At 42.1% G+C, this 25633-nt stretch overlaps 1 protein-coding gene across 1 annotated transcript; it reads left to right on the top strand.

Moving 5' to 3' along the window:
• On the top strand, positions 1-25127 carry UBE2J1 (ubiquitin conjugating enzyme E2 J1). The gene is made up of 8 exons (XM_056125171.1): positions 1-159; positions 8322-8395; positions 9451-9582; positions 12810-12894; positions 13361-13466; positions 16280-16409; positions 18711-18830; positions 21860-25127. Exons 1-8 carry the CDS (start codon positions 129-131, stop codon positions 22136-22138), a joined length of 957 nt encoding a protein of 318 aa, XP_055981146.1. The 5' UTR covers positions 1-128; the 3' UTR covers positions 22139-25127.
• The last annotated feature ends 506 nt before the right edge of the window (positions 25128-25633 follow it).

Here is a 25633-nt window from a genome sequence, read left to right as displayed (position 1 = left end):
GCCTCGGCGGCCCGTGGGCGCTCGGGGCCGCGGCTGGGCGCGCTGCGCGGACGCTCTCCGGGGGTGGGAACCAGCCGAGGCGGCGCCGAGAGCCGGCGGGCGGGGGCCGCGGGGCCGGAGCCAGCGACATGGAGACCCGCTACAATCTGAAGAGCCCGGGTGAGAGCGGGCGAGGGAGGGAGACGGCGAGGGACGGAGCGAGAGAGACGGAGAGAGCCCTAGAGCGAGCGCCCGGGGCGGCGGTGGGGTGTGTGTGTGCGTGTGTGTGTGTGTGTTGGGGGGGGAATCTGGACGGCGGGACTCGCGGACTCGGGCATCCGGCTCGCCGGCTCCGTGGCGGCCGCCCGCACTCGAGGCGCCCCCGGCCGGCGTGGCGCTCTACGCGAGCCCGCCGCCTGGCCCGGGCGGTGCAGGCCGCAAGGCAGGGCAGGGCAGGGCAGGGCAGAACGCCGGCTCGTGCGGGTCCCGACCACGGCCACCACGGCGCCCCGCCGGGCTCGCCGCTCCCCCTCCCGGGGCCGAGACGCCGCCGCCGCCGCTGACGGGACCCCGGCCGCCTCCCGAGCGCCGTCGTTGGGCCGCGGCCCCGGCTCCCGGGGGTGGGGGTGGGGGTGCTGTTCGTTGTCGGTCGGGAGCTCCCGTTGGTGGGGGGGGGGCGGGGGTCCCCGACGGGCTCGCCTGCCCCGCCACGGAAGTGGTGGAGTCCCCTCTTTCCCCCAGAGCCGCGTCCTGCTTTTCGGGCCTCTTTTTTCCTCTTTTTTTTTTTTTTTAAACCTGACATCCTCAGCCCTTGCTGGGGCTCCTGCGGGTCGGGGCCGCGTCGGGGACCCCACCCGCCCGGGTTCGAGCAGCTGCGAGTAAAGCCGCTGGGCCGGGAAGGTCGGAAGCGCCCCGCAGTTTGAGCCCCGGGTCAGCACCGGACGCGGGTCCGCGATGGACCCGGCTCTTGCTGCTACCTCCCCGCTTCATTTTCTCCCCCTCTTTTATTCTGCTTTGTTTCTCTCCCGTCCCCCCCACATACACACACACACACACACACACACTCACACTCACACTCACACACACTCACACTCACACACACACTTCTTTTTAAAAGCAGCCCTTTCGGTTCCTATGCACAGAGTTGACTCTTGGAGCTGTGTCCCCTTCATTCTAATTTTACATTTTTGTCCCGCCGCTAATTGCACCCCGAGATCTCTTGACGTGCGAGTGCTCTGTCAGGGGCCCACGACCTGGGTGGAGGTTCCCGGGTCCTTTTTCACCCATGAAACTCTGCAAGGAAACCCGAGGACATTGATCGAACTTGAGTTTTGTGTACTTGAGTGCTGTCAGCCTAAGACGTGTGCGTGTGCTTGGGTGAGCGACCGTGAAAACCTACCTGGGGGGTGGGGGTGGGGTAGGAAAGACTGGTGGGAGGCTATGGAATCATATTGATTCAAGTGCGTTTTGATGGGTTTACTTCCACCACCCCACTGCCCCAAGCGAGACCCTTTCAAGAGTGGAGGGACACTGAGACAAAGAGAAGAGGAAGAGGACCGTAAAGTTTAAAAAAAAAAAAAAGAAAGAAAATTGGGGTCACACCCAGGGGTGCTCAGGACTTATCCCTTGCTGTGTGCTCAGGGATAACTCCTGGTGGGGCTTGGGCGGCAATATGGGATGCTGGAGATCGCGGAAGGCAAGTGCCCTCCCTGCTAGACTATTTATTGGTTTAGGACCTCTTATTTATTGTTTTAGAAAAGTTTTTGATTTTTGAGGTCACTCCTGACTGTGCTCAGGGGTCATTCCTGGCAGGACTTCGGGGACCATACAGAGGTGCTGAGGGTCAAGCCCAGTTGGCCACATGCAAGGCAAATGCCATCCTACCTGCTGTTCAACCCAAAATAAGTTTTTGGTTTTTTTTTTTTAAACAAAGAAACCATGTCCTCCCCTCTCCTTTATTGCTGCTGTTTGTTGTGATGACTCAGGGTGGTCTCTGCTTGCATGTGATGCTCCCCTGGGGTGTCACACTGAGTGGTAGTGTCTGCATGCACCTTCACCGTAGTGGAGCATCAGAGATCACACACTGTTGTTTGAGGGGGTCTCCGTGTAGAGTTGAGCTGCTGGGGCCTGACTCCGCAGCAAAGGGTCAGACTCATGGCCTCATACTTGCAAAGCAGGCACTATTGGTGCCAGGCCATTCCCTGATTCCTAAGGATCCCTTCATTTTTGCGGTCATTTGGTACAGTGGTTAAACTGTTCAGGTTGTGGCATACTTACTTAAAACTCTGTCAGGAATGGGGAGATGGCTCCAAGGGATGGGGGCCCTGAGTTTATTCTCAGCATTACAAAGCCCTCAGATCCTGACTGTGTATAGCCCTAGAGGGCCCTGATGGCCCCCCAGCACTGCTGAGGGGGGGGGGAACCAACAAGTGAATTATGGGCTAATTTCTTGCTCAAGTTCCTGAGGCAGTGAGATTGTGGAATGTCTAGGGAATAATGCACATGAGAGAGTGCAGTTGGAGTGTAGAGCCCCAGGAGATTGTGTTGTCAGAGGACACTGTGCAATTTTGATCGGTTATTGTAACTGAGACTATGATAAGCTTTCCAACTTTTCTGGAATCTTGTACATTTCCAGAGTGTCACACCTGCTGTCAGCTGACTGTTTTGACTCCTATGCTTCCAGCTGTGTAGTGAAACTGCCACTTCTTTGTAGTTTCATTTCCTCACAGGTGGTGTTTTTGTCCTAAAAGAGGCAATGTGTGGGTGGGGTTGGGGGACAACCCACCAAAAAAAAAATACCTTTTGTTATTGTGTAGATTATTTGGAGTTCGCAGAGAAAGTGAATTAGAGCCCTGTGACTGAGAATGCCATGAGATGGGTGAAAATGCTTCTTAGTCCTGTGCTATTTTTAGAGTAATATATATGTGCTTAAAACGACGGTGCCAGGTAAGAGCTTCAACACCCCTTCCTCATGCACATACATGTACTTGTCCACATGTACACATTTTTACATGGATTCTGGTACACACAGACACACACACGTATATCCGGGCAGTCATTATTGCCACCAGATGAATTAAAATAAAACTAGGGCCCGAGAAATAATACTTTGCTGTGGGAGGCCTAACTGCATTGTTCCCTCAGGCACCACCAGAAGTGACCTTTCCCCCAACCCCCACCCTGGCACAGTGCCCTGGAACACCGCCATAAGTGGTCCCAAACCTAAAAATAAATCGAAAAGAACACTAAATGAAAATTGAAGTCATCTCAGAAATTGAAATTTTTTTTCAGTTGCTTCCAGATAGCTGTGAATAAAAGTTCAAAGTAAACTGCCTAGATTGTCCTATAGGTCTCCTCATGAGTTGGTCATTGCCTTTCCCACCAGCCTCCTCTTGCTACTCTTGTTATTTTGCAGTTTTCCATTTACCCTTTCACCTGAGTACAGAGAAATTATCTCCTTTTACCTATAACACTTGCCCCTGTTAGAACATGTGTTTGGAAGGCTCTCCATTTTTTGGTGTTTTGTTTTAGGGCCACACCTACCTGTGCTCAGGGCTTATTTCTGTCTCTACTCAGCATTCCTGGCGAGGCTCGGGGGACCATTTGAGGTTCTGGAGATTGAACCTTAGTCAGCTCTGTGCAAGGCAAACTCCCTATCTATTGTACTACCTCTTGAGCCTCATGCTTTTCCTTTAATCCTCCCAAAAATTCCTCATCTTTCAAGTTCCTTGCACAGCTACCAAAGGCAGATTATGTTAGTTCCTACTATTTGCCTGTACTTGGTCAATATTTGTCTTGTAATTTTTTTTTGGAGGGAGATTTGGGCCACTCCCTGTGGTACTTGGGGGTTGATCCCAGCAGAAGTAGGGATGAAATTGGAGTTGGTCGCATTCAGGGCCAGTTCCTTAGCCCCTATGATATCTCTCTGCCCTATAGTTGTTTTGGGTCTTCCTTACTGAAAGCTATTTGAAGAACAATGGAGCATGTCTGTCATTTTTTTTTGTGCTGTTACTCATTCTTTAAATGGATATTGCTAGAGCCAAGTATATGGGTGGCTTAAAAGACTGGAGAGCATGCTTTGCATATGAGAACTGTGGGTTTGAGCCCCAGCATTGCATGGTACCTTGAGCTCTGCCAGGTGTAGCCCTCTCATCCCCCAAATAATAAATAAGCAGATACTGTTAATGACCTTTGTGGGGTCTTTCTGGGCAGAAACACTGACCTTTAAATATTTACCTGACTTCCTTTACTTATGGGAACATTAAGAGGCAGTTTTGTTTAGCTTGAAGTTGTGTTTATGTCAATATACCCACCTCTCCTCCAAAACCCATATTTTGCTGATCTGTGATGCAAGATATTTGCTTTCCAAAAGTAATAGATGAACGAGAGAAAACGACCTTTAAAAAGATTTCTATAGGTGAAGTTTTGTTTCCAAACCATGATATAAGCTAGTGTGGCCAGTGACCTAGCTTACCTTGGCCATGTGAAAAATGTGAATGCCTAGGCCCACGGAGTCTAGACCTTGTTTCAAGAGTGGTCAATTGGGCTTGAGAAAAATGGAGAATAGGCAGGCAGGTACTTTTCCATCCCCCTCCTGTCCCTGGTACATTTTATCTCACAGGCTAGGAGAGTTCCATTGAATACCCTTGCAAAGAGATAAGGGGCAGAAGTGGAAAAACTTCTCCCTAGCCATATGGTATTGAGAAATGGTGTCTCACAAGGAGCAGATTGTGCTCTAGCCCTGATTGTCAGGCAGGAAATTGAAACTTGACTGAGGGTGTCATGTCTGAAGCCAACTACTTATATGGGTTTGAACCTAGGAGAATCATTGAGAGAGCCTTATCTTTCAGTCTGTTTCTCATCTTATGAGAGAGGAATAAAAAGGAAAGAAAAAATATGTGAAGAAAAATATAGTTTTTTTTTAGTCACACCCATCAATTCTCAGGGATCACTCCTGGCAGTATTTGGGGTTTCAGATTGAAGTAGGTCAACCATATGCAAGGCAAAAGCCTTAACCCCAGCTCTCTCTCTCTGGTTCCTCTATGTGAAGAAATTGACTTCCACTTGACAGATATAAACATTAGGGTAGAATAAAATTAAGTGACTTGTTCAAGGATTTAGAATTCAATTCAGATTTTGGGGAGGAGGAGGTAGTGGGGGTTGAGCCATACTCTTTGGTGCTTGGGGACTATTGACTCTGGGCTCAGGAAGTGGCCCTTGGCATTGGTCAGAAGACCATATGTAATGCAGGCGGTTTGAACCAAGGTCATTGTGTGTATTTTCTATCAAATTGAGCTGATTGCTGAGTGAGGTAAAGGCAGACAAAATACAGTAAGATTATAAAGTGACTTAAAAACTGGCCTCTACAGCTTAATTCAGTTAGCTGATAAGGAATAAAAGCACAGCAATCCCTTGGCATCTTTGTCTGCTGATAGAAGCAGAGTAATTGACCTCTCTGAATTTACTTCTATCTTGTACTATTGATTATAAACAAGTGCTATCTGTGTGTATTTATATGTATATACATATGATGGGGGGGGGAATTTAGAGCGTGCCTAGCAGTGTTCAGGGTGAACAATGCTGGCAGTGTTCTCGCTCCATGCATGGGGGACCATGAGGTTTCTGGGATTGAACCCAGACCTACATGCCATCATGTTCTGTGTCCTTTGAGCCATCTCCCTGGTCCAAGAGTGATCTTGTTTTTGTTTTGTTTTTGAGGGCTGTTTCCGTCTTAGTGTTTCAGGGAGAACTGTGCAGAAAGATTGAACTTGGGCCTCCTGCATGCAGCGCATGTGGTCCAGTCTGCTGCTCTTGCTCTCTCTGGACCCCACAGAGTTTTGCCCGGGCCCCTTAGAGTTGGTAGAAGAGGAATAAATAGTCTGAAGAGGCCCTGCCATGCTGACGACTTCTACCAAAACAGCTGTTACTTGTACACTGGAGATTCTCATTAAGCTTTCCTTTGAACAAAGAATTTTTCTCTTATTGTCAAGCAAGTGTGCAAACCATTGCCCTTAATTACATCCTTGGAAAGAGATTTTTTGGGGAAAGATGGTAAAACTCCACTAGTGGTTGAGTGCTTATCCTGTGCTAAGCCCTGAGAAGACTGTGATGAGGTAGTGCAGCAGGAAAGACAGGTGTTAAGTAATCAAAAGTTAGCTGAACAGTATAAAAAAAAAATGAAATGCTGTGTTCTGACAGATGGGCAGGGCATTCAGTGTACTCTCTACAGCTGTGGTTGAAAAGAAATTACAGGTAAAAGCCCCAGCACATACTGATCACTTGCTTCTCATTTCACCTAGTCCCTGTTGCCTTCCAACCTATGCTTCTACTTTTTCCTGTGGGTTTTCTCCACCTGTTCCTGTACCCAAGGGGATATTCTGTTGTCTTTCAGATGCCAGTATCTGCTGCCTCCTGTCCCTCCTGACTGATCTTCCCTCCGTTGTTATTTGTGGGCCACTCACCCTTGGCTTATGTTTTGGCAGTGTTGTTTTTTTTTTTTTTCTTTTTGGGTCATACCCAGCGATGCACAGGGGTTACTCCTGGCTCTGCACTCAGGAATCACCCCTGGCAGCGCTCAGGGGACCATATGGGATGCTGGGAATCGAACCCGGGTCGGCCGCATGCAAGGCAAACGCCCTACCCGCTGTGCTATTGCTCCAGCCCCTTGGCAGTGTTCTTGAGATCCCAGAGTCCTTGGGCTCTCTGGGGCCCTTTGCTGCCTTCATCCAGGTTTCTTCTGTCTGCGCTCAGGTCTCACGATTGACCAACTAAAAGTGCCTACTGAATTGTACCAGTTGCTCTTCAGGCAGTTTGGCTTGGTTGTCCTACACCAAAACCCTGACTTTTATAGCCCTTAGAATTTGAGGTCCTGGGGCCGGAGAGATTGTATTGCTTGACTTGCATGAAACCAGCCAGGGGTTCCACGTCCCCATATGGCTCTCAGAGCCCTGCCAGGAGTGATGATCCCTGAGAACAGAGCCTGCAGTAAGTCTGAGAGCTGCTAGGTGTGCCCCCACCCTCCTCCCCAAACAACAACAGAATTGGAGGTGTGAGCAGCTGAAATCAAAGGAGGGAAAAGGGTATAGAGATAGAGTGTAGACTGTGATAGACTGCTGAGAGCTGTTCATCATGGAAATAAAGGCATGTTAACTGATAACTGAAGCAGGAAGTAGAAGAAACGAGTGAGTAGAGAGATGTGCAGTAACCGTAGGGTGCTAGTTTGGAGTGTGGGTTCATGTCCCGGGGGCGATGTTGATTGGAACTATACTGTATCTGTGTGCCTGCCTATGTGACTTAACTTGTCTTTAGGAATTATGCTCAGCTGTTTGCATATCGGCACTGAATGAAAAGGTGATTTCATTGCCTCAGCTTGAATTGAATTTCATTAAGGAAGTGTGAAAGGAAGCCCTAAGAGCTGAACATACATATCAAGAGGAAAGTTGGTATAGGGAGAGGTGGGATGAAAAAAAGTTGTGGGGTGAGTGGATGAGAGGTTTTAATCAAGTGGAAGAATCATCTAAAAATGTAATTCATTTGGGGGCTTTGGAGAGCCAGTGCCCTTTGGGCACAGCCCAACAAATTAATAACAAAAGATGGATCGTCCCAAGACATTGAGCCTATGGAGGGTTTACTGTTTTACTGAAGTGGGGGAGGGGCACACCTTGTGCTGTGGGTGGTTGTAGAGGTGGGGAGGATATGGTGCCTCAAATGTAAACATGGTTGCCTGTGCTCTGTCATTTGATCCATCCTGGGTCACTAATGGATGGGGTAGACTGGGACTGCCTGTGCTATAATTCCAGCTCTGTCACTTAGTAGCTGTGTGACCTTGGACAAACTCTGTCCTGTCTCCATTTCTTCCTCTGGAACATGGGGATAAAAATAGTACTTACCTCTGATCTTTGTTTTGAATTGTGTGAGTTAATAGTTGAGTGCTGCATACATAAGTACCTATTAAATAAAAAAGAGTGTCTTTATGAGATGTCTCCGCATAATTTTATCTTGTCTAATGCCTACCTGCCATTTCCTTTCCTTCCTCCTCCAATTACTGCTATTATTTCCTAATCAAACTTTTATCATATGCTCAGTTAAATTAGTCCTCTGCACATTTGTGAGGGGTGTGTGTGGGGGGGGGTTGTTGGTTGAACTAGAAGATCGTTTTTTGGAGGTGCGTGAGGTGTGAGGTATTGGGCCATTCCTGGGGTGTCCACATGCGAAACAAGCACCTTAACCCCTGTACTAGCTCTTTGATCCTGAAATAGAAACTCTTGTTAGATTCTTAACTCTGTGCTGATCATGTGGAAAAGTATATCTTAAATGTTTCTACTTTATGACTTTTATTTTAGCTGTTAAGCGTTTAATGAAAGAAGCAGCAGAATTGAAAGATCCAACAGATCATTACCATGCACAGCCCCTAGAGGTTAGTTTCTATCTTGAACTTTTTACAAATGGATTTTCATATTTTAAATAAATTCCTTAAAGTTTCTTTTCATTGTTTTGGTCATTATAGGTATGTTTGATGTGGTTAATTGATATACTTCCTTCCCTGTATTTCCTGACTATTTTCATTAACCTCTTATATCCCTCTAATGTAGAGAAACAAATTTCTTTCTCTACATTAGAGGGATATAAGATGCTAAGTTGGTTTTCAGTGTTGAGCGTGAGGGAGGGTAAGTGGTGAGACCCCAGACTATTAATAATTTGAAAGACCCAATAATTTGGAAAGCCTTTTGAGGCCTTTTTGTTCCTGTTTGGGCTTTTTATACAAACATCTCTTCAGCCTTTGCTGTAAAAAGAATGAGGGTTTTTTCCTTTTAAATGTTTTGCCTTTTAGAGTCATACCTGGTGATACTTGAGGGTTACTCTTGGCTCTGCACTCAGGAATTACTCCTGGTGTTGCTTGGGGGACCATATGGGATGCTGGGAATTGAACCTGGGTCAGACACATGCAAGGCAAACACCCTACCCACTGTACTATCGCTCCAGCCCCAAAAGGAGGAGGTTTAAATGTGTTCAGTTCTGCTTTTGTTTTAATGGAATAAGATATAGTGATATACGTGCAAGTATTTTGCATATTCTGAAGTACTCAGTAACCATACAATGATGATACAATAATAATGTATATATTAATGTTACTGATCATTTGTAAGTTAAACACTTAGATACCCTTGTGGATGATTTTTTAGTTTCTTAATCAAATTGAGTTTAATTATCTAATTAGTATTCAAAGGTTAATTTACAGCTTAATTTATCCATGCTGTGAATAGATAACAATATTTAGGTGTTTTTGAGTGCATTTGTTTTGAAAAGACAAGCCTTTATGGCATATGAACAATAGAAGTATCTCTTGTTTGTGACTTTTATACGTAAAAATATTTGTGCACTAATAACAGTTCTACTGTGTAGTACTTGCTGATAAAGTAGGTAAAACTTTTTAATGTTGTTGATTCCTTGCTGGTTATTGTTTTTGTTCAGGATAACCTTTTTGAATGGCACTTCACAGTGAGAGGGCCCCCGGATTCTGATTTTGATGGAGGAGTTTATCATGGAAGAATAGTACTGCCACCAGAGTATCCCATGAAACCACCAAGTATAATTCTACTAACGGTAAGAATTATTGGCTTTTTTTTTTTTAATTTGGACCACACCTGGCTGTGTTCAGGACTTACTCCTGGCTCTGTGCTCAGAGCTCACTCCTGATGGGCTCACGGACCATATGGGGTGCCAGGGATTGAACACAGTTGGCCACATGCAAGGCAAATGCCCTACCCACTGTACTATCACTCTGGCCCACTTGACATTTTTGTAATGCTTTTGCTTTAATTCTTTATGGTACTGCAAAATATGGTTAGAAAATACTTATCTTTTTTTTTTTTTTGGCAACTCAAGTATGTAAAGCATGCACTCTAGAATTAAGTGGTAGCCCTAGCCAAGTACACATTTTCATTGAGAAATATGGTGCATAATTTCATTGCTTTTGGGGACCTGCCTTTGGGAGTATAATTCTTTTTCCCCAGTTTTTGGGCCACACCTACGGTGCTCAGGGGACCATGTAGGGAATCAAATCCAGGGCTCTTATTTGCAAAGCATGCACTCCAGTCTCTTGAGCCATTTCCCTGACCTGAGGAACTATATAATACCTCCTTCCTCCTATCACCCAAGATTCTTAGGACATTGAAGCATCTAAAAAGTACTATAGATTAAATGGATGTGTGATTATAGATATCATTATAATTGATATCTATGTAGCAATTGTTATATAGATGCAATTGTTAGTTACATGTGAGTTAATAGATGCAAAATGCTAGGTGCAGCAGATGTTAACTGCTCCATAAAAAATAATGTTATTGGGGAAAAGGATTATGGCTCAGTGGTAAAGAATACTTTTCACAGGGATGAATCCCTGGGTTCTAACCCCAGGTATGCACCTCCACTCAAGAGAAAGTTGTATTTTTATATTTGTAACTACAAAATCTTCTTCAACTTCTCACCTTATGTTCTCTGTTACTCAGTTTCTTCATCTCTGTGTAGAGATCTTAAAAATAAGAACTAAATACTTGATAACTTATTATTTATAAAGTAGAATTTCCATCTCTACAGATTTTATCTTTATGTGAAGGAAAATCTTACTGATTCATTTTTGGTTTTTGAGGCCAGACCTTGAATCGCTCAGAACTTTTTCTTCTGGCAGTATTAGGGGACTGTGCAGTGTGAGGGATCAAACCCAGGTCCCCAACATGCAAAACATACACCCTGGACAATTTTGAGCTATCTCTGTAGCTCTGCAGGAAAACTACCACTCCATTTTTTCTTGTATTTTCTGAGAAATTATGCATCAGTATATTCCTTAATGAGGCATTTCTTCCCTTAGTTCTTTTCATGTGTTTTTTTGTGTTTAGTTATGCTTTAATCTAACCTTGATAGAAGTAAAAAAAAAAATACCCAAAAACCTTCCTGCACTTCAACTATGGCTCTGAATTGTCCTGTTTTTCTTTTTCATAATCTTAAAAGCATCCTTAGTCTAGTCTTTGCCTATTGCAGTCTCATTTCTACACATTGCACATTGTCGAAATACACTCACTTCAGCTGTTTCAGTGACTAGTATGAAGTTCCACTGACTCATTGTTAGTCTTTATCCTACTCCACCTGAGTGATGCATCATCAAACACACTGTGTAGCAAATGGTGACACAAAGGTATTCAGTAAAAAACAAATAAGTGCTGCTTCTGATTACAGTTGGTGTAGTAGAAGAACATTCTTTTTAGAGCCAATAGACCAGTATTCTGAATAAATGAGAGCAGTGTTCATTCCTTTATGTCATGGGAAGCTTATCTCATTTTGAAATTCACTTCTCATTTCTCCAAGAGGATGTATATGGTAAACATAATTCTCCTGGTGTATAGGGATTGACTAACAAATATTGGGTGATTTTGAGAATTGTTAATGCAGGTGGTGGGGATGGATCAATATTCTAGCCCCCCTGCTGTTTCAGGAGTTACTTCTTTTAGTTGGTAAGTGATCTGAGAGGAAGGACTGCTGCATGAGGAAACTGGTGGAGGGGGGTCTGTTCGGGGTGATAGCTCTAACACTGATAAGTACAGAAACATTTTGGTAGTTACCAAAGGTATGGTTATACTTTGCACAGTGGCTTAGGGTCAGCCCTGCTTTCTGATTTTAAAAGTTTACTTTCTGATTCACTTCTCTCTTTTGATGTCTTTTCTAACCTTAAATCAAGAAATATTTTTCAAACATATCATATATGCTCTGGGTACAACAGAAAATACATCAGATTCTCTGCTATGGACTGGAGAGATAGTATAAGGTTTAGGGCGCTTGCCTTGCACACAGCTGATCCCGGTTCAGTCCCCAGCACCACATATGGTTTCCTGGGCACTGCCAGGAGTGATCCTTGAGCACTACAGGATGTGGGCCCGAACCCTTCCCCTGCCAAAAAAAAAGAAAAAGAAAGAAACTAAAATGATGTGTCTTCAATAATCACCTTTGTGGACTTAGGTTCCAATAGTGTAGACTGTCTTCTGACATCGGCATGTCTGTTTCCGCCTGCCTGCTCTTCTGCCGAGACACCAGGCCCATATCTGAAACATATCATTAGCGCTGATCTTTCCTGGGGGAACACACCTGGTTGTGTCCAGGGCACTAGTGCAATTGAACCCAGGCCTCCCAAGTGCCAAGCATGCTCTCTGTCCTCTTTCTTATCTTTTCTGTTTCTAGCTTTTAAAGTCACCCGTTGGAAAATCTTTCCTGTCTCAGCCTTTCTCTCCATTCCCTTCCTCACCGGTAGCGAGCTATGTGATCCTAAACCCTTGGATTTTGTCCCAGCCTCTACCCTTCAAAGAGCATAGCACTTTACTGGGCACAGATGGTGAGGGCCTTTACCTATCAACTATTTGGACTCTTAAACAGTTCAGTTTTTAAAAGATGCTACAACAGCTTATGAAAATGACTTTTAGCATTTGTTGGAAGCTAACATATTTGTGGGCTATATAGAAGAGAATAAAATGTGTGTCCCCAGAAATTCTTTTTCTTATGTTTTTTTGGTTTATACTTTAGGGTGCTTGGGTGCTGCTGCAGCTGTGGTGCTCAGGGGTCACTCCTAGTAGTGCTGGGTGGGGTGGGCAGGGCAGGGACCATGAGGTGCTGGCGGTTGAACCTGGCCCTCCTGCATGCCAAGCATGCACGTCAGCCCATGGGGCCATCTTGCTGGCTGAGATTACATTCTTTTAAAATTCTTTTTAAAATCTGACATATAGTCGTAGAGTGTCAAGCTTTAAATTTACATATTTAAATTTCTAAATGCCTTATTTATTCCTAAGCCTAATGGACGATTTGAAGTAGGAAAGAAAATCTGTTTGAGCATCTCAGGACATCATCCTGAAACTTGGCAGCCTTCCTGGAGTAGTGAGTATTCATTGAAAGTGAATATAAATCTCATATAACTTTAATCAATTCAGAATTATAAAATATAATGTTCTCTTGAGATCAAAGCTTTTGGGGGTAAATAAATTGATATTAATAAATAATAAAAGCATTTTTCCTTGTCTTGGATTTTGCTATAATTTCAACTGAACCCCCTATCTAGTGGGAAAAAAAATTTCCTCCCTTTTCCAAAGTAAATCTGCATCTTTTATTTAAGTAATTAATCTATTCTTTTTTGTGGTGGGGGGTTTGGACCACACCTGGTGGTGCTTAGGACCTGCTCCCGACTCTGTGCTTAGGGGTCACTCCCACCATAAGCAGTGCTGGGGATCAAACCAGGGCGGGCCACATGCAGGGCAAGCGCCTTAACCCCTGTTCTCTCTCTCCAGCCCTGCCCTGCCGTACCTTTTGCAAAGCAGCTTAGATTGATGTCTACTTTTTATTTCAGTAAGAACAGCACTGTTAGCCATCATTGGTTTTATGCCAACAAAAGGAGAAGGAGCAATAGGTTCTCTAGATTATACACCCGAAGAAAGAAAAGCTCTTGCCAAAAAGTAAGTTTTGCGTTTCTTTAGTAACCAAGGACTGTTCTTCCTAACTGCTGTTAAGAGACAGGCTCTGTCTCTCGCTTACTTTGTGAGCTAACTTGGCTACAGGATCTAATCTTTGTTTTGCTCTTTCAGAAATATGTTTGTACCAATTTCCCCAGGGATGTTTTTAGACATAAAAACAAATCTGAAGAGTTGTTTTTATGTGTAGTTTTTAAGAAGTAGTTGATAATAACAGTAGGGACTGTCTTATTCTGTAGCACAGCACTGGCCATTTGGGGGCGGGGGGTGGGGGCACACAACTGCTTGTGCTCAGGGCTTAGTTACTCCTGGCTCTGCACTTACGGATCACTCCTGGTGGGCTTGGAGGACCATATGGGGTACTTGGGATTGAACCCAGGTAGGCCCATGTTGACCAAAAGTAGATATATTTCGGGGCATGGGGATGGCTCCTGTGTCCTAGAGCACCTGCTTTGCAAGCAGAAGGTTGTAGGTTCAGTCTCTGCTACTTGCACACGTACTGAGTACAGTCCCAAAGACTGTTCACACCTGGCAGCCTTGCAGTCTTTGGCACCCTCTCAGAGTCATAGATTATTTCCAGCTATACTGCACCCAAGTGCAAGCTCCAGTATTGGCAAAAAAAAAAAAAAAAAGATGTGGGAGGATATAGCAAGAGGGTGTGATCCCTTGTAAACGCTAGTCCAAGCAGCACAGCTGGAAGGAATGCAGCCCCTATTATGCCAGCTCCACAGGAACAAGCCCATTATGCCAGCTCCACAGCCTAAGGTTCAGCCTCTGGTAAGCCCATAGACAAATGTGTGAACACCACAGCAAAGGGTGTGCTTGAGCCCCTGGTTCTCACAGCAAGGAAGGGAAAGGAAGCAAGGGGGAAGAAAACAGTAAACAACACATAGTGCCTTCCTTTAAAATTTTAAAAAAGTTAACATTTCAATTTGGGAATATCTGATTCATTCAAGAATGTGGACAGCAGTTTCTGGTGTAACCAAAAATAGAAATAAAGAGTAGATGAATACTCTTTTTAACTTTCTTTAAAAGAAGTTGAATCATAAATGTCTTGTTTTGTTTTTGGTCCACACCCAGCTGTGCTCAGGGCTTACTCCTGGCTCTGTGCTCAGGGATTACTCCTGGCAGGGCTGGGGGGACCATATGGAATGCTGGGGATCACATGCAGGTCGCCTGCATGCAAGGCAAGCTCCTTACCCTCTGTAATGTTGCTTTGACCACACATCATAAAATTTTTTGTGCCATTTGTGTTGGAATAAAATTTAAAATGGAATTTACAAGACTTAATTATATTTTTCATACATACATCATTCCAACATCACCCCCATTACCATAGAACCCTCTTCCCTCTACCAGTGTCCCAAGGATACCTCCCATCCACCCCGCCAATAATGCAAGCTCAAGTCTGTAGATAAAATCTCCAATTCTGTTGACTTTAACCATTTGTTGTCCCCTTACTGTGTTTATTTGTATCCCAGATACGGTATTTTTAAAAATTTATTGTGGAGGTGGTACCATCTACACACATATAGGTGAATAAAGTTGTTTCTAAATTAACAAAAACATTAAAAATAAGTTGATAAATATTTTTTAAAATTATTTATTTTGCTTTTTGGGTCACACCAGCGATGCTCAGGGGTTACTCCTGGCTCTGCACTCAGGAATTACTCCTGGCGGTGCTCAGGGGATCATATGGGATGCCGGGGATCAAACCCAGGTCGGCAGTGCAAGGCAAACGCCCTACCCGCTGTGCTATTGCTCCGGTCCCAAGTTGATAAACATTTTAAAAAACTGTAATGTTTCAGAAGTAACATGTTATTTAAGACCTAATATTGAATTAGCACTATAATGAAAAAAATATCATTACTTGATAAAGAAGTTCAGCAACATATTTTTACTCCCAGTCATACAAACCCTCAGTGCTGTTACGAACTTTTAGGATATCTGAAATACACAGGGAATGACGAAAACAGAAAACAAACCTTAGGGGCCAGAGAAATAATATAGCAGGTAGATTGCTTGCTTGTCTTGCACAAATTCGAGCCAGGTTTGATCCCTAGCATTCCATATGGTCCCCTAGCACACTTCCAGGAGTAATTCCTGAGTGTCGGATTTTACACGAGTTATCCCATCTTTCAAGTCTACTAGAATTTAAATGGATAGGATTTAGTGAAGTTCCCCTCCCCCCACCTTGGAAATATCTCTTATGTTCTGTTTTTGGTTTTTTTGCTATTTCATGTGTGTGTTTTGCTAAAGATAATTTGAGCTTTCTAATGTACTTTTTCCCCACAAACTTAACATGGACTTGTTTTGTATGATTTTGAGGATAATATAATTAACTTATTTCATCATTGTGTAGACGTTATTTTTGTTTAGATAGGATAATGTGATAAAAGAGTCTGAGTCCAGAATGTGGGCAGGCAGCTGGCTCATACCCAGGATTGCTCAGGGGCTGTTCCCACCTCAGTGTTTGGGACGTACTCCCAGCAGTGCCAGAGGATTCTTGCATGCAGAGCATGTATTCCAGCCGTTTGAACTATCTCTCTGTCCCCCGATTATTTTTTTAAACTTCAGATTTTTAAAAATTGAGAGACTGTTATAAACTTTTTTTTTACACTAACTTACTTTTTAAATTGATCTTAGAATTGTAATTATTGTAATAATGGTCCAATTTACATGTAAATGAATTGAATCATACAGTGCTTTTTAAATTTAATCATCCAGCTTTTGAATGTGCATTTGGACAAGCATCTAAGTATTTGATTTTACCCATCAAAAAACTTATCTTCTAACAGATCACAAGATTTCTGTTGTGAGGGTTGTGGTTCTACCATGAAGGACGTCTTGTTGCCTTTACAATCTGGAAGTGATTCAAGCCAGGCTGACCAAGAAGCCAAGGAACTAGCTAGACAGATCAGTTTTAAGGTATTCTTAATTTGTAAATGATTTCTAAGTATTCCTTTTGCTTACTACCAAATTTTCTATAGAAAAGAAAGCAATAGATTCTTAGAAATAATTTTTTTCTTATTACAAAATTAATAATATACACTCACAAAGACAACACTGTAATGGTTTGAAGCTTGGGCTCTGTTGAACCAAGAGGGTGACCCCCATGGATCTGGAGTGGCAGAAGGCCTTTGCAGAGTTTCAAGCCAAAGTTAATGACACTTCAAGCCAAGGTTAATGTCAAAATGATAGGACAGTGGGTAGGGTGGGGTGTTTGCTTTGCTCATGGCCAACCCTGGTTTGATCTCCAGCATCTCATATGGTCCTTTGAGCACTACCAAGAGGAATTCTTGAGTGCAGAGCCAGGAGTGACCCCTGAGCACTCTGAGTATAGCCCAAAAACAGAAAGGGGAAAAAAATTAACAAAGTTATTGATACTCAACAGAGGAGATGCTTGCAGATGTAGATTGAACAGCTAAATGAAACGAAAAAGCATGCACATTTTGTTTTAAATTTTTTTATTTTATAAGGTAGTTCACAATATTTTATTACAGTTAATATTCAAATACCAATCCTACCACCATTATACCTTCCCACCACCAAATTTGGGATGTTTCCATCCAAAGCCCCAATCCCTGTCCCAAAACACAACTGAAGTAATATAATTTGTATTGTCTGTTATGGGAAACCGTCTTAATGATATGTTGCGCAGCTGCACGGTCCAGGAATACATTCACTCGTATGTGAGGCTCGGCCAAGCTGTGTGGGGAATGGCGATGAGCTTGGTGGCAATTGGGTTCTGAAGATTTTTGGCTGCTGGGGCTGGGTCCCTTAGAACGGGGTGGACTCTCACCCACCCCCCTCTGGGACGCCCCGAGTAAAACAACGTGGCTCAGAGTCCAGTGGCAAAGAGCGTGCACATTTGACACATAAATTAGGTAGATAAGACCGTCTTGTATGTAGGTGTAGGAAGAATATTCTTTGTTCCAAGGAAGTAATTCACAGCTCACTCCTGGAGAAAGAGAAAAATCAACTGGAACAATAGAAATGTTGCCTCTAGTGGAGCAGTTGAAGGAAGCTGAGGACATTTGGCAGTGCTGCTGGACAGAAGGGCACAGTTGGGAGCCCTGGGGAGCTTTTCCTCCTCACTTCTCCTCCATGTAAGGGCAGAGGGGCCATACTGTACTCTGATGGGTGTTTAATACAGATGTCTAGTAACCCCACTTTATGTACTTCAGATCCCAGCCCTGTATTTTTTATCCTTGCTTTGCTGGACACTCCTGCCTCTTGGGGGTGAGTCCTGAAGTTCTAGGAGAGAGTGAGGTGCTGTGCTCAATCCTATGATTAGCTATCCTGGTCTGACCAATAAAGAACATGTGCTCATTTTGGAAAAAAAAAAAAGAGTTTGGACCCTGGTATGCAATACATACATCCGTTTTTAAATACCCAGCTTTGATAGCTTTTGCAAAAGCTGACATTATTCTTCAGTTGTCAGTAATTGACCAAAATGAAAATAATGTATTCATAAAACAAACCTCAGCTTTGTGCTTATTAGTGGAATTATATTAGACATATTAACTGCTTTGTGCTTTTTTCTCATTTGTAAATTACAGTAGTACTTATCATGAAAGATTATCAGAGAGATAGTATGGTGGCTAATGAGGCATTTGTCTTGCACGCAGTCAACCCCAGTTCAGTCCCCAGCATAGCATATGATCACAGCCAGGAGAAATCCCTGAGCACAAGCCAGGAGTAAGCCATTAGCACAGCCTGGACAAGGAAGTATTTACTACATCTTGGTTACTCTCTTCCTTCTCAAAATTCCCATTGTATTCAAAATTACTCCTCTGAAGTTTTATCAAGCATATAACAATATATAGCTGTAGTGGAGTCTGGAAAAGCATTCCACAATCAAATGCACCTGTATTTTCTCAGCAAACATGGAAATACTTAATGTGGAAGAAAGAGTAAATAATTTTACTTGTCAACTTTGCCTGATAATTGTTTTTTAAATAATTTTGAAAGACTTTTGGTTTTTAGAGACTGTGAACAATGATTTCAATTTTGTCCTTCAAGTAACGGCTTGAAAACAGGAATTTTTTATGCTTCTTTCTAAGTACTAGTATAGAGTTGGGCATATTAATGCTCCGTGTTTGACTGATGGTTGATATTGATGTGGCAATTGAAGTACTAAATAGGGAGAATTTTGTGGTAGGTTGTAGAACATACGTACTATGTGCCTCCTCTTATAACTGCTGTTGGGTTTGTCTTTTTTTATAGGCAGAAGTTAATTCATCTGGAAAAACGATTGCTGAGTCAGACTTAAACCACTCTTTTTCACTAAATGACTTACAGGATGATATACCTACAACATTCCAAGGCCCCACAGCCAGTACATCGGTATGACTCTTGTCTTTTACATAGACCTCTATCATTGTCATTTGGATGAGGAGGAGGGAATTCCATAAAATATTCAAATATTTTGTCTCTCCTTACAGTGGGATTCTAGCCCAACTCTCCCTCTAATGAATTATATGATCCCTAGGCAAGTTATTTATGGTCATCTTTTCTAGGCCTTCTTTTTTTGTTAAATGGGGCTGACGAAATAATTTAATTCTTGAGGCTTTCCCAGCAGAGTGAGGGGAACCAGGACCATTTCCCAGCTGTCAGCCAACTGGGCCTTATGGTTTGAAGCTGAGGCCTGGCACTGCGTAATGATTCAGGCCCAGCCATACTGGGGCTTCCAGGGCTACATATAGTGCTGATGGGAGTTGGGGGAGGTGCTTGTGACTTGAACTCAGGTCCTTCTATACTCAGAGGCCTGTGCCCTGACCCCTTATCCCCTGGCTAATTGTAGGTCCTGATGTCCCTCCAGAATTCTGTGATTTCTCTGCAAAGTTCATTTCAGTATCATGCTAGGTTCTGACTAAAACATGCATACATTTCTCACTTCCTAAGTCAGAACTCTTTTTGTTGTTGTTGTTGTGAGTTTGGTTTTGATTTGGGAGCCACACCAGGTGTCCCTGGTAGTGCTTGGGTGACTATATTTGGTGCTCGCAATTTTAACTGGGGTCAGTGGGATGCAAGCTAGTGCCCGAGCCCCTCTTCTGTCTCTCTGGCCCATAAATAGTAACTCTGTTTTTGACAGATAGGTTAAGTTGCATCAAAACATAAACTCCTGAGAGAGGAGGGGATACTGGGAAGGAACATTGGTGGTGGAAAATGTACACTGGTGAAGGGATGGGTTTTTGATCAGTGTATGACTGAAACTCAAATATGGAAGTTTTCTAGCTGTAGCTCGTGGTGATTCAGTAAAAATAAATAAAATTTAAAAAAGAAGATAAAGTAAAAGCTAAAAAGCAAAACAACATAAATTCTAACAAAGACATGGAACCAGAGCTTGCCGCGGACTCTCTGTCTAATACTGTAGCTGATTGTTTATATATCACGCAACATAAATTAAAAAAAAACTGATTTCTCAGTCACATTGACCACTTTCCAAATAAGTCGACTCAGCTAATCACCATGGCTACCATATTTGGACAGCATAGACTTTGAGCACTTATCATCATCAAAGACAGCTCTGTTGAACCGTGCTGTATTGCCCATAGTAAATGTCCTGTAATTCTTAGTGATGGAATAGGTACTACTGTCTATCGTTAGACTAGGCCTAGGTTATCAAACAAATTGAAAAAATGTAGCTGGAGGGCCTTGAAATGACTCAAAGATCTGGAGTATATGCTTTGCATGCAAGAGGACCCAGTTTTGACACCCCCTCTAACCCCCAGTACCATATAGTCTCCTAAGCATGCCCAGAAGTGACACCCTCCCTCCAGCCCAGCACTGCTGAGCATGACCCAAAAAATAAAATAGAAAAAAAAAAATACATGACTAGGTCATTGCTAAATCAGATTATGAGGAAAAACTTTGCCTTTCCTTTCTTCTATTCAGAAGTTGGACTTTTGGAGAGTTCCTTTTCATAACAGATTGTTAGATATAGTAGCCACCTATTTTTTATTCTCCATTGTCAGTATATACGGAATTTTAAAGGTTCAGGAAAATTGAAATGGAAGCTGGGAAAATGTGTGAGCAAGTGCACACAGAAAGCTTGTACTTCAGCCCTTTGAGGGTATGTGTGTGCACACTGGGGATTCAAGTCAGGACCTCATGTACGAGGCAAGTGCTTTTCCCTTAGCACCACTTCCTCAGCCTGTAATTGTTTGTTTGTTTTGACATACTAGGACAAGTCTCCTAATACTTGTAATATATTTAAATCTCTCTTTTGTCTTTAATTTTTTGTTGTTGTTGTTGTTTTTGGGGGGGGGGTCTCACCTGGCGATACTCAGAAATTACCCCTGGCTCTGCACTCAGGGATTACTCCTGGCGGTGCTCGGGGGACCATATGGGATGCTGGGAATCGAACTCGGGTCGGCCGCGTGCAAGGCAAACACCCTACCCGCTGTGCTATTGCTCCAGCCCCATTGTCTTTAATATTTTAAATCCAAGTCAAGGCCTTTCCTGTTGGATATTTCCTGTTGTATTTATTTCCAGTTTTATTCTGTTTTGTAGTTATTGTCTGTATCACTTCCCAGAATGTAAGTTTCTTTGGGTCAGGCCCTTCTTTTCTCCTCTCTGTATCCCCAGTGTCTGGCATTTTGATTTGCATATAGTAGCATGATCAGTACATATTTGTTGAGTGAATGATGACCAAATTGTACTTTCAGACACTACTAGTAATAAAGAACTTGAGTTTATATAAATTAGATCACATGAATCAAAGTAGTCATTGTAGTATTTTTTATTCTAATTTTAATATATTAAAAAACTGTTTATCACAGGGGCCAGAGCAATAGTACAGCAGATACGGCTTTTGCCTTGTACACAGCAGACTAGAGTTCGATCACCGGAATCCCATATGGTCCCCCAAGCACCGCCACGAGTGATTCTTGAGTGCAGAGTCAGGAGTAACCCCTCAACGTTGCCAGATGTGACCCAGAAAGACCAAAACAAACAAACAAAACCTGTTTATCATGATAAGGATGGTAAATAGTTCTGACAGTTCTGGGTAAAACACTTGAGCTACAGATGGGCTACAGTTGCAGATTAAACTCTTTAATTTACAGTGTGATCACTATGGAAATAACTTGGTTTCGGCTGAGGGAGCTACTTTATATTCAGGCTCAGTGTGAATTTACTGAGATGTTCTCTATCAAATCCCAGATAAGCTATGTTGTGTGATTTTTTTTTTTTTTAGCTTTGAGTAGGCGAGAGAGTCCCCCAAATCTAGAGACTTGAGATAATATCAGGCCATCTGGTGCTTTTAGATGGAGATATTTTAGCAATTTCAAAATGGGAACTTCATTTTGAAGTATTTAAGGAAATAGAGGCTTTCATACAGCTACATATACATATATTTTTAATATTTTTAGTGTGGAGTCCAGAACCCGTCAGGAACCTCTCTTCAACAGCCTACCCAGCCTGGAGCAAAGAGCACATCTCTGAGCCCTCGACAGCGCCGAGCCCAGCAGCAGAGTCAGAGAAGAGTGTCTGCTTCACCCGATGTAATCCAGGGTCAGCAGCCACGAGAGAACCGCACTGACCATGGCGGCTCCGCTGTACTGATTGTCATCTTGACTTTAGCATTGGCCGCTCTCATATTCCGACGGATCTATCTGGCCAACGAGTACATATTCGACTTTGAGTTATAATATTGTTTTGTGTCTTAAGAGCTGTGACTCATCTGCTTCATTAAACATTCTGCATTGGGTATAATCTAAGAATTGTTTACAAACGGATTATTTTGTACCTGCCCTTCATTCCTTATTTGATCCGTATAAATCCAGTAGTCCTAGACATGCAGACTGTGTCTTGCTTAGTTGAACGGACAGGAAATCAAATTCTCTTGTCTCACTAGGTGACTTACTTTACAGGGACATAGAACTTAATGTTGTTTCTTGCTTTTTTTTTTTCTTCCCCCATGTAAATTTGTGATATTTTTCTGTATAGCCCTTTGAAATCTTTTGGATAAAAAAGATGGTGTTTTAAGTTTCAACAAGTATTACTAATCACTCAACACCATTTATTGAATGTTCTGTTTCTACTTATATTAAGTGATATGGGGATAAAACAGTTGAAAAGGGAAAGTAAACCCCTCAGATAGATTGCTTAAAATGTCATTCTAGAAGCCATGCTAGGATGGCCCTTTCTGTGACTGACTGTGCACTAAACCATTCTTCAGCGGAAGTAAGTATTTCAGCCAAACATTTAGCAGAAAGTGAGATCACATCTTTATTATTGGATGTCAGCTGATGGAATGACACATCATAACTGCTTTGAAATACTGTTATGCCCTTCTCTCCAATAATGCACACTAGATTTGAAAACAAAACAAATCTTCTACAGGTCTTTGTTTTAAAGCACAAAGGGTCCAAGTCAGGAAATTGCTTGACTTTTTTTTTTTTTTTTAGTTAAATGGAATTAGCTTAAGATTTGAATGTTTGCTCCGCTTTGAACTGTTTATCTTTTGAGATGTATTGTATGCTTAGCTTTATAATCACTATAAATTTAATTATTCCGGGAATATACAGGAATATACATAATGTTGAAATATTTTATGTACCATTTTAATAGAAAAGCTCAGGGCCCAAGCAACAGTGATAGAAATTAGAAAAAAAATCTTTTCTTAGGATTTACTGTCCACCTAATCAAAGCCCAAGAGATAATTCTCAGTACAAAATCATTATAACTTAGTGTTAGCTCCACAGATGGTTAATAGATAATTTTATCATCGTAATGCCTGATAAGAACATGTAATCACAGGAACACAAGGAGCCATTGCCTTCAGCATGTTCAGTAGCAACATTGATGGCACTCTTGGGAGTATGATTAATGATTTAATTGTTAAGCATAGGCGGTTACCCGATTTTAATTTGTTATGCTCTAAAAGTGCATTTTTAAGTTAAAAATTTTTATTTTTACAACTTGATGTTGTAAATGGTATTAGGCTGATCCACAAAAGTTAGTCCATAATGTATCTTAAATATTGGAGGATGACATTCACAAAGTCCTTTGTGGTTTTAACTAACAAATTATGGGCAAGAAACAATGATTTTAAAGGCAAATAAGTTTTTACTCCTATTCTGGGACTTTGATTCTTTTAATCATCAGACAATTTCTGTTTTTAGCTAATAGGCAGTTTTCCTTATGTTTGAATTTAAAGAAAGGTCATATTGTATACTAGTTAGTATACGTAGTTGTCATAAACTGCAATAATTAAAAATTTTTAGGTGTTTACAGATAGTTTCTGTTCTATAGCTGAAGTTGGTAAATTTAAAAAAAAACTCAAGGACTATATGAGAATCTCCTCTGGAAAGTTATAGGTTACTATTTTATAACTCTTGCTAGGAGAAAAAACGTTCTGGAGTCTTGGTTTGAAACACAAAGTGTTAGAAGTCTTGGCCAATGGTGGTTGATCCTATAGCAAAAAATCATTGACTCAGACTTGGGAATATTACCACCTAAAAAGGAGGAAATTCCCAAACTTGCAATACATGCTGAGATTAGTCCTCATTAGGGACAGCCTTCTGTCCATCTCTTGGTGGAACTTGAGCTAGCCTCAGTGACCTCTTTGCCTGTCTCCATTTACAGGGTGGACCTAGACTTTCAGCTCGAGTCAGCCAAATGGCTTTCACATTGTGCTGATCCTTCGCTCATTGATCTGCCTCTTCCCTCGCCCATCAACTGGCAAGTCGTTTTCTGGCTAGTATCAGTTAGCATCTGATACATATCTGAACCAGCCTATTTTGCTCCTTGCTCTGTTCCTTTCAGCTCGCACATACTACCTAAGAATATTTAAGTTGTTAGCCAGACTTCCATTGAGGAGGAATTAGCAAAATTGATCTTTGGGTCTATTCTTTCTTACACTTTATCTGAAGAACCTCTTCAGAAAACATAATTTTCAAATCCCACTTTAACTTCATAATTGCAGCATCAGGCCAAAACTGGATATATTATTTAAAAAGATAAAGGCCAAGAATTCCCTCTTCTAATCCTCAGATTTAGAAAACTCACAGCTTTTTCTTTGACCAGTATAAGCACATGACTACATGTCAAGGTACTTAAATTAGCATGCTTGGAAAAAATAATGTTTCACCTGTAACTGTTTAAGCCAATGAAACTTTACAAACTTTATGTATTATGGGCTTTTATGTAGCACTTTATATTTTCATGCTGCTTATTTTATTCTACTGAAATAAATTAATTTCATCAAAATTCTCAATTTTTTTAAAAAGTAATTGTTAATTTTTTGGAGTATGGAAATATAAATTTCTTATTTAAAAAGAATAAGAAATTTTTTTGTTATTTTTGGCTATGAATAAACTTTCTGGTATCTCAAGGTCTACCATTTTTATAGACCACAATCAGTCAACAGGCAAACCTCACAGATTCAGTCCAAATACTTGAGCAGAAATATAGCAGAAAAGCAGAAAAACCTATAGTGTTTTGTTACTTGAGAGTCTGTATATGGAGGGTGAATGTGTTTGGTGAACTGACTTTTAATGAAGAATGTGTACATTAACGTGTACAAGTAAAGCCATCTTGAGAGGCTGTGCTTTTGCTCAACAGCTGTTTTGATCTTTAACAGTTGCCTGCAGAACTAGTCTGAGCTGCTCAATAAAACCAGTAACTTTATTCATACCTCGTTTGACCAAAGGTTGTATTCTTTATGGCGTTGGGTTTTATCTTCGGTTCATTGTCCCTCCTTGCTTGTTCTCTCACAGTATTTCACTCCTTTTCAGACTCGCTTTTAGTGCTTTACTTAGCCATCATCTCCTTGAATTACCACAATCATTCCTAGTGGATCTCTAGTCTTGCTCCCATTCCTCACAGTGCACTCAAGAGTCCATACAGATCAGACCCCATGTCTCAAAGTTATTCTCAAGATGTCAAGTCCTTTGAAATAGGACACAAAATTGTGTGGTCAGAGTTCCACTTGACACTGCCGACTTAACCTGACCTCAGCAGACTCTTCCTGGGACCTTCCATAGTTGAGCTTAGCACAGGTGCCGGTCCTGTATCCTTAGAGAAGAGCAGATATTAAAACTGAACATCACCTCATACCACATACCAAAATTAATTCAAAATGGATCTAAGATGTAAGAGCAAAAATTCTACACAATAGTTGCATAGAAATCAAAAGCACA

This window comes from Sorex fumeus, unplaced genomic scaffold, assembly GCF_029834395.1.
Source record: "Sorex fumeus unplaced genomic scaffold, SorFum_2.1 ptg000054l, whole genome shotgun sequence".
Classification (NCBI taxonomy): Eukaryota; Metazoa; Chordata; class Mammalia; order Eulipotyphla; family Soricidae; genus Sorex; species Sorex fumeus.
The sequence above is the reverse complement of the archived record's forward strand: the minus strand, read 5'-3'. Positions and strand labels throughout refer to the sequence as shown.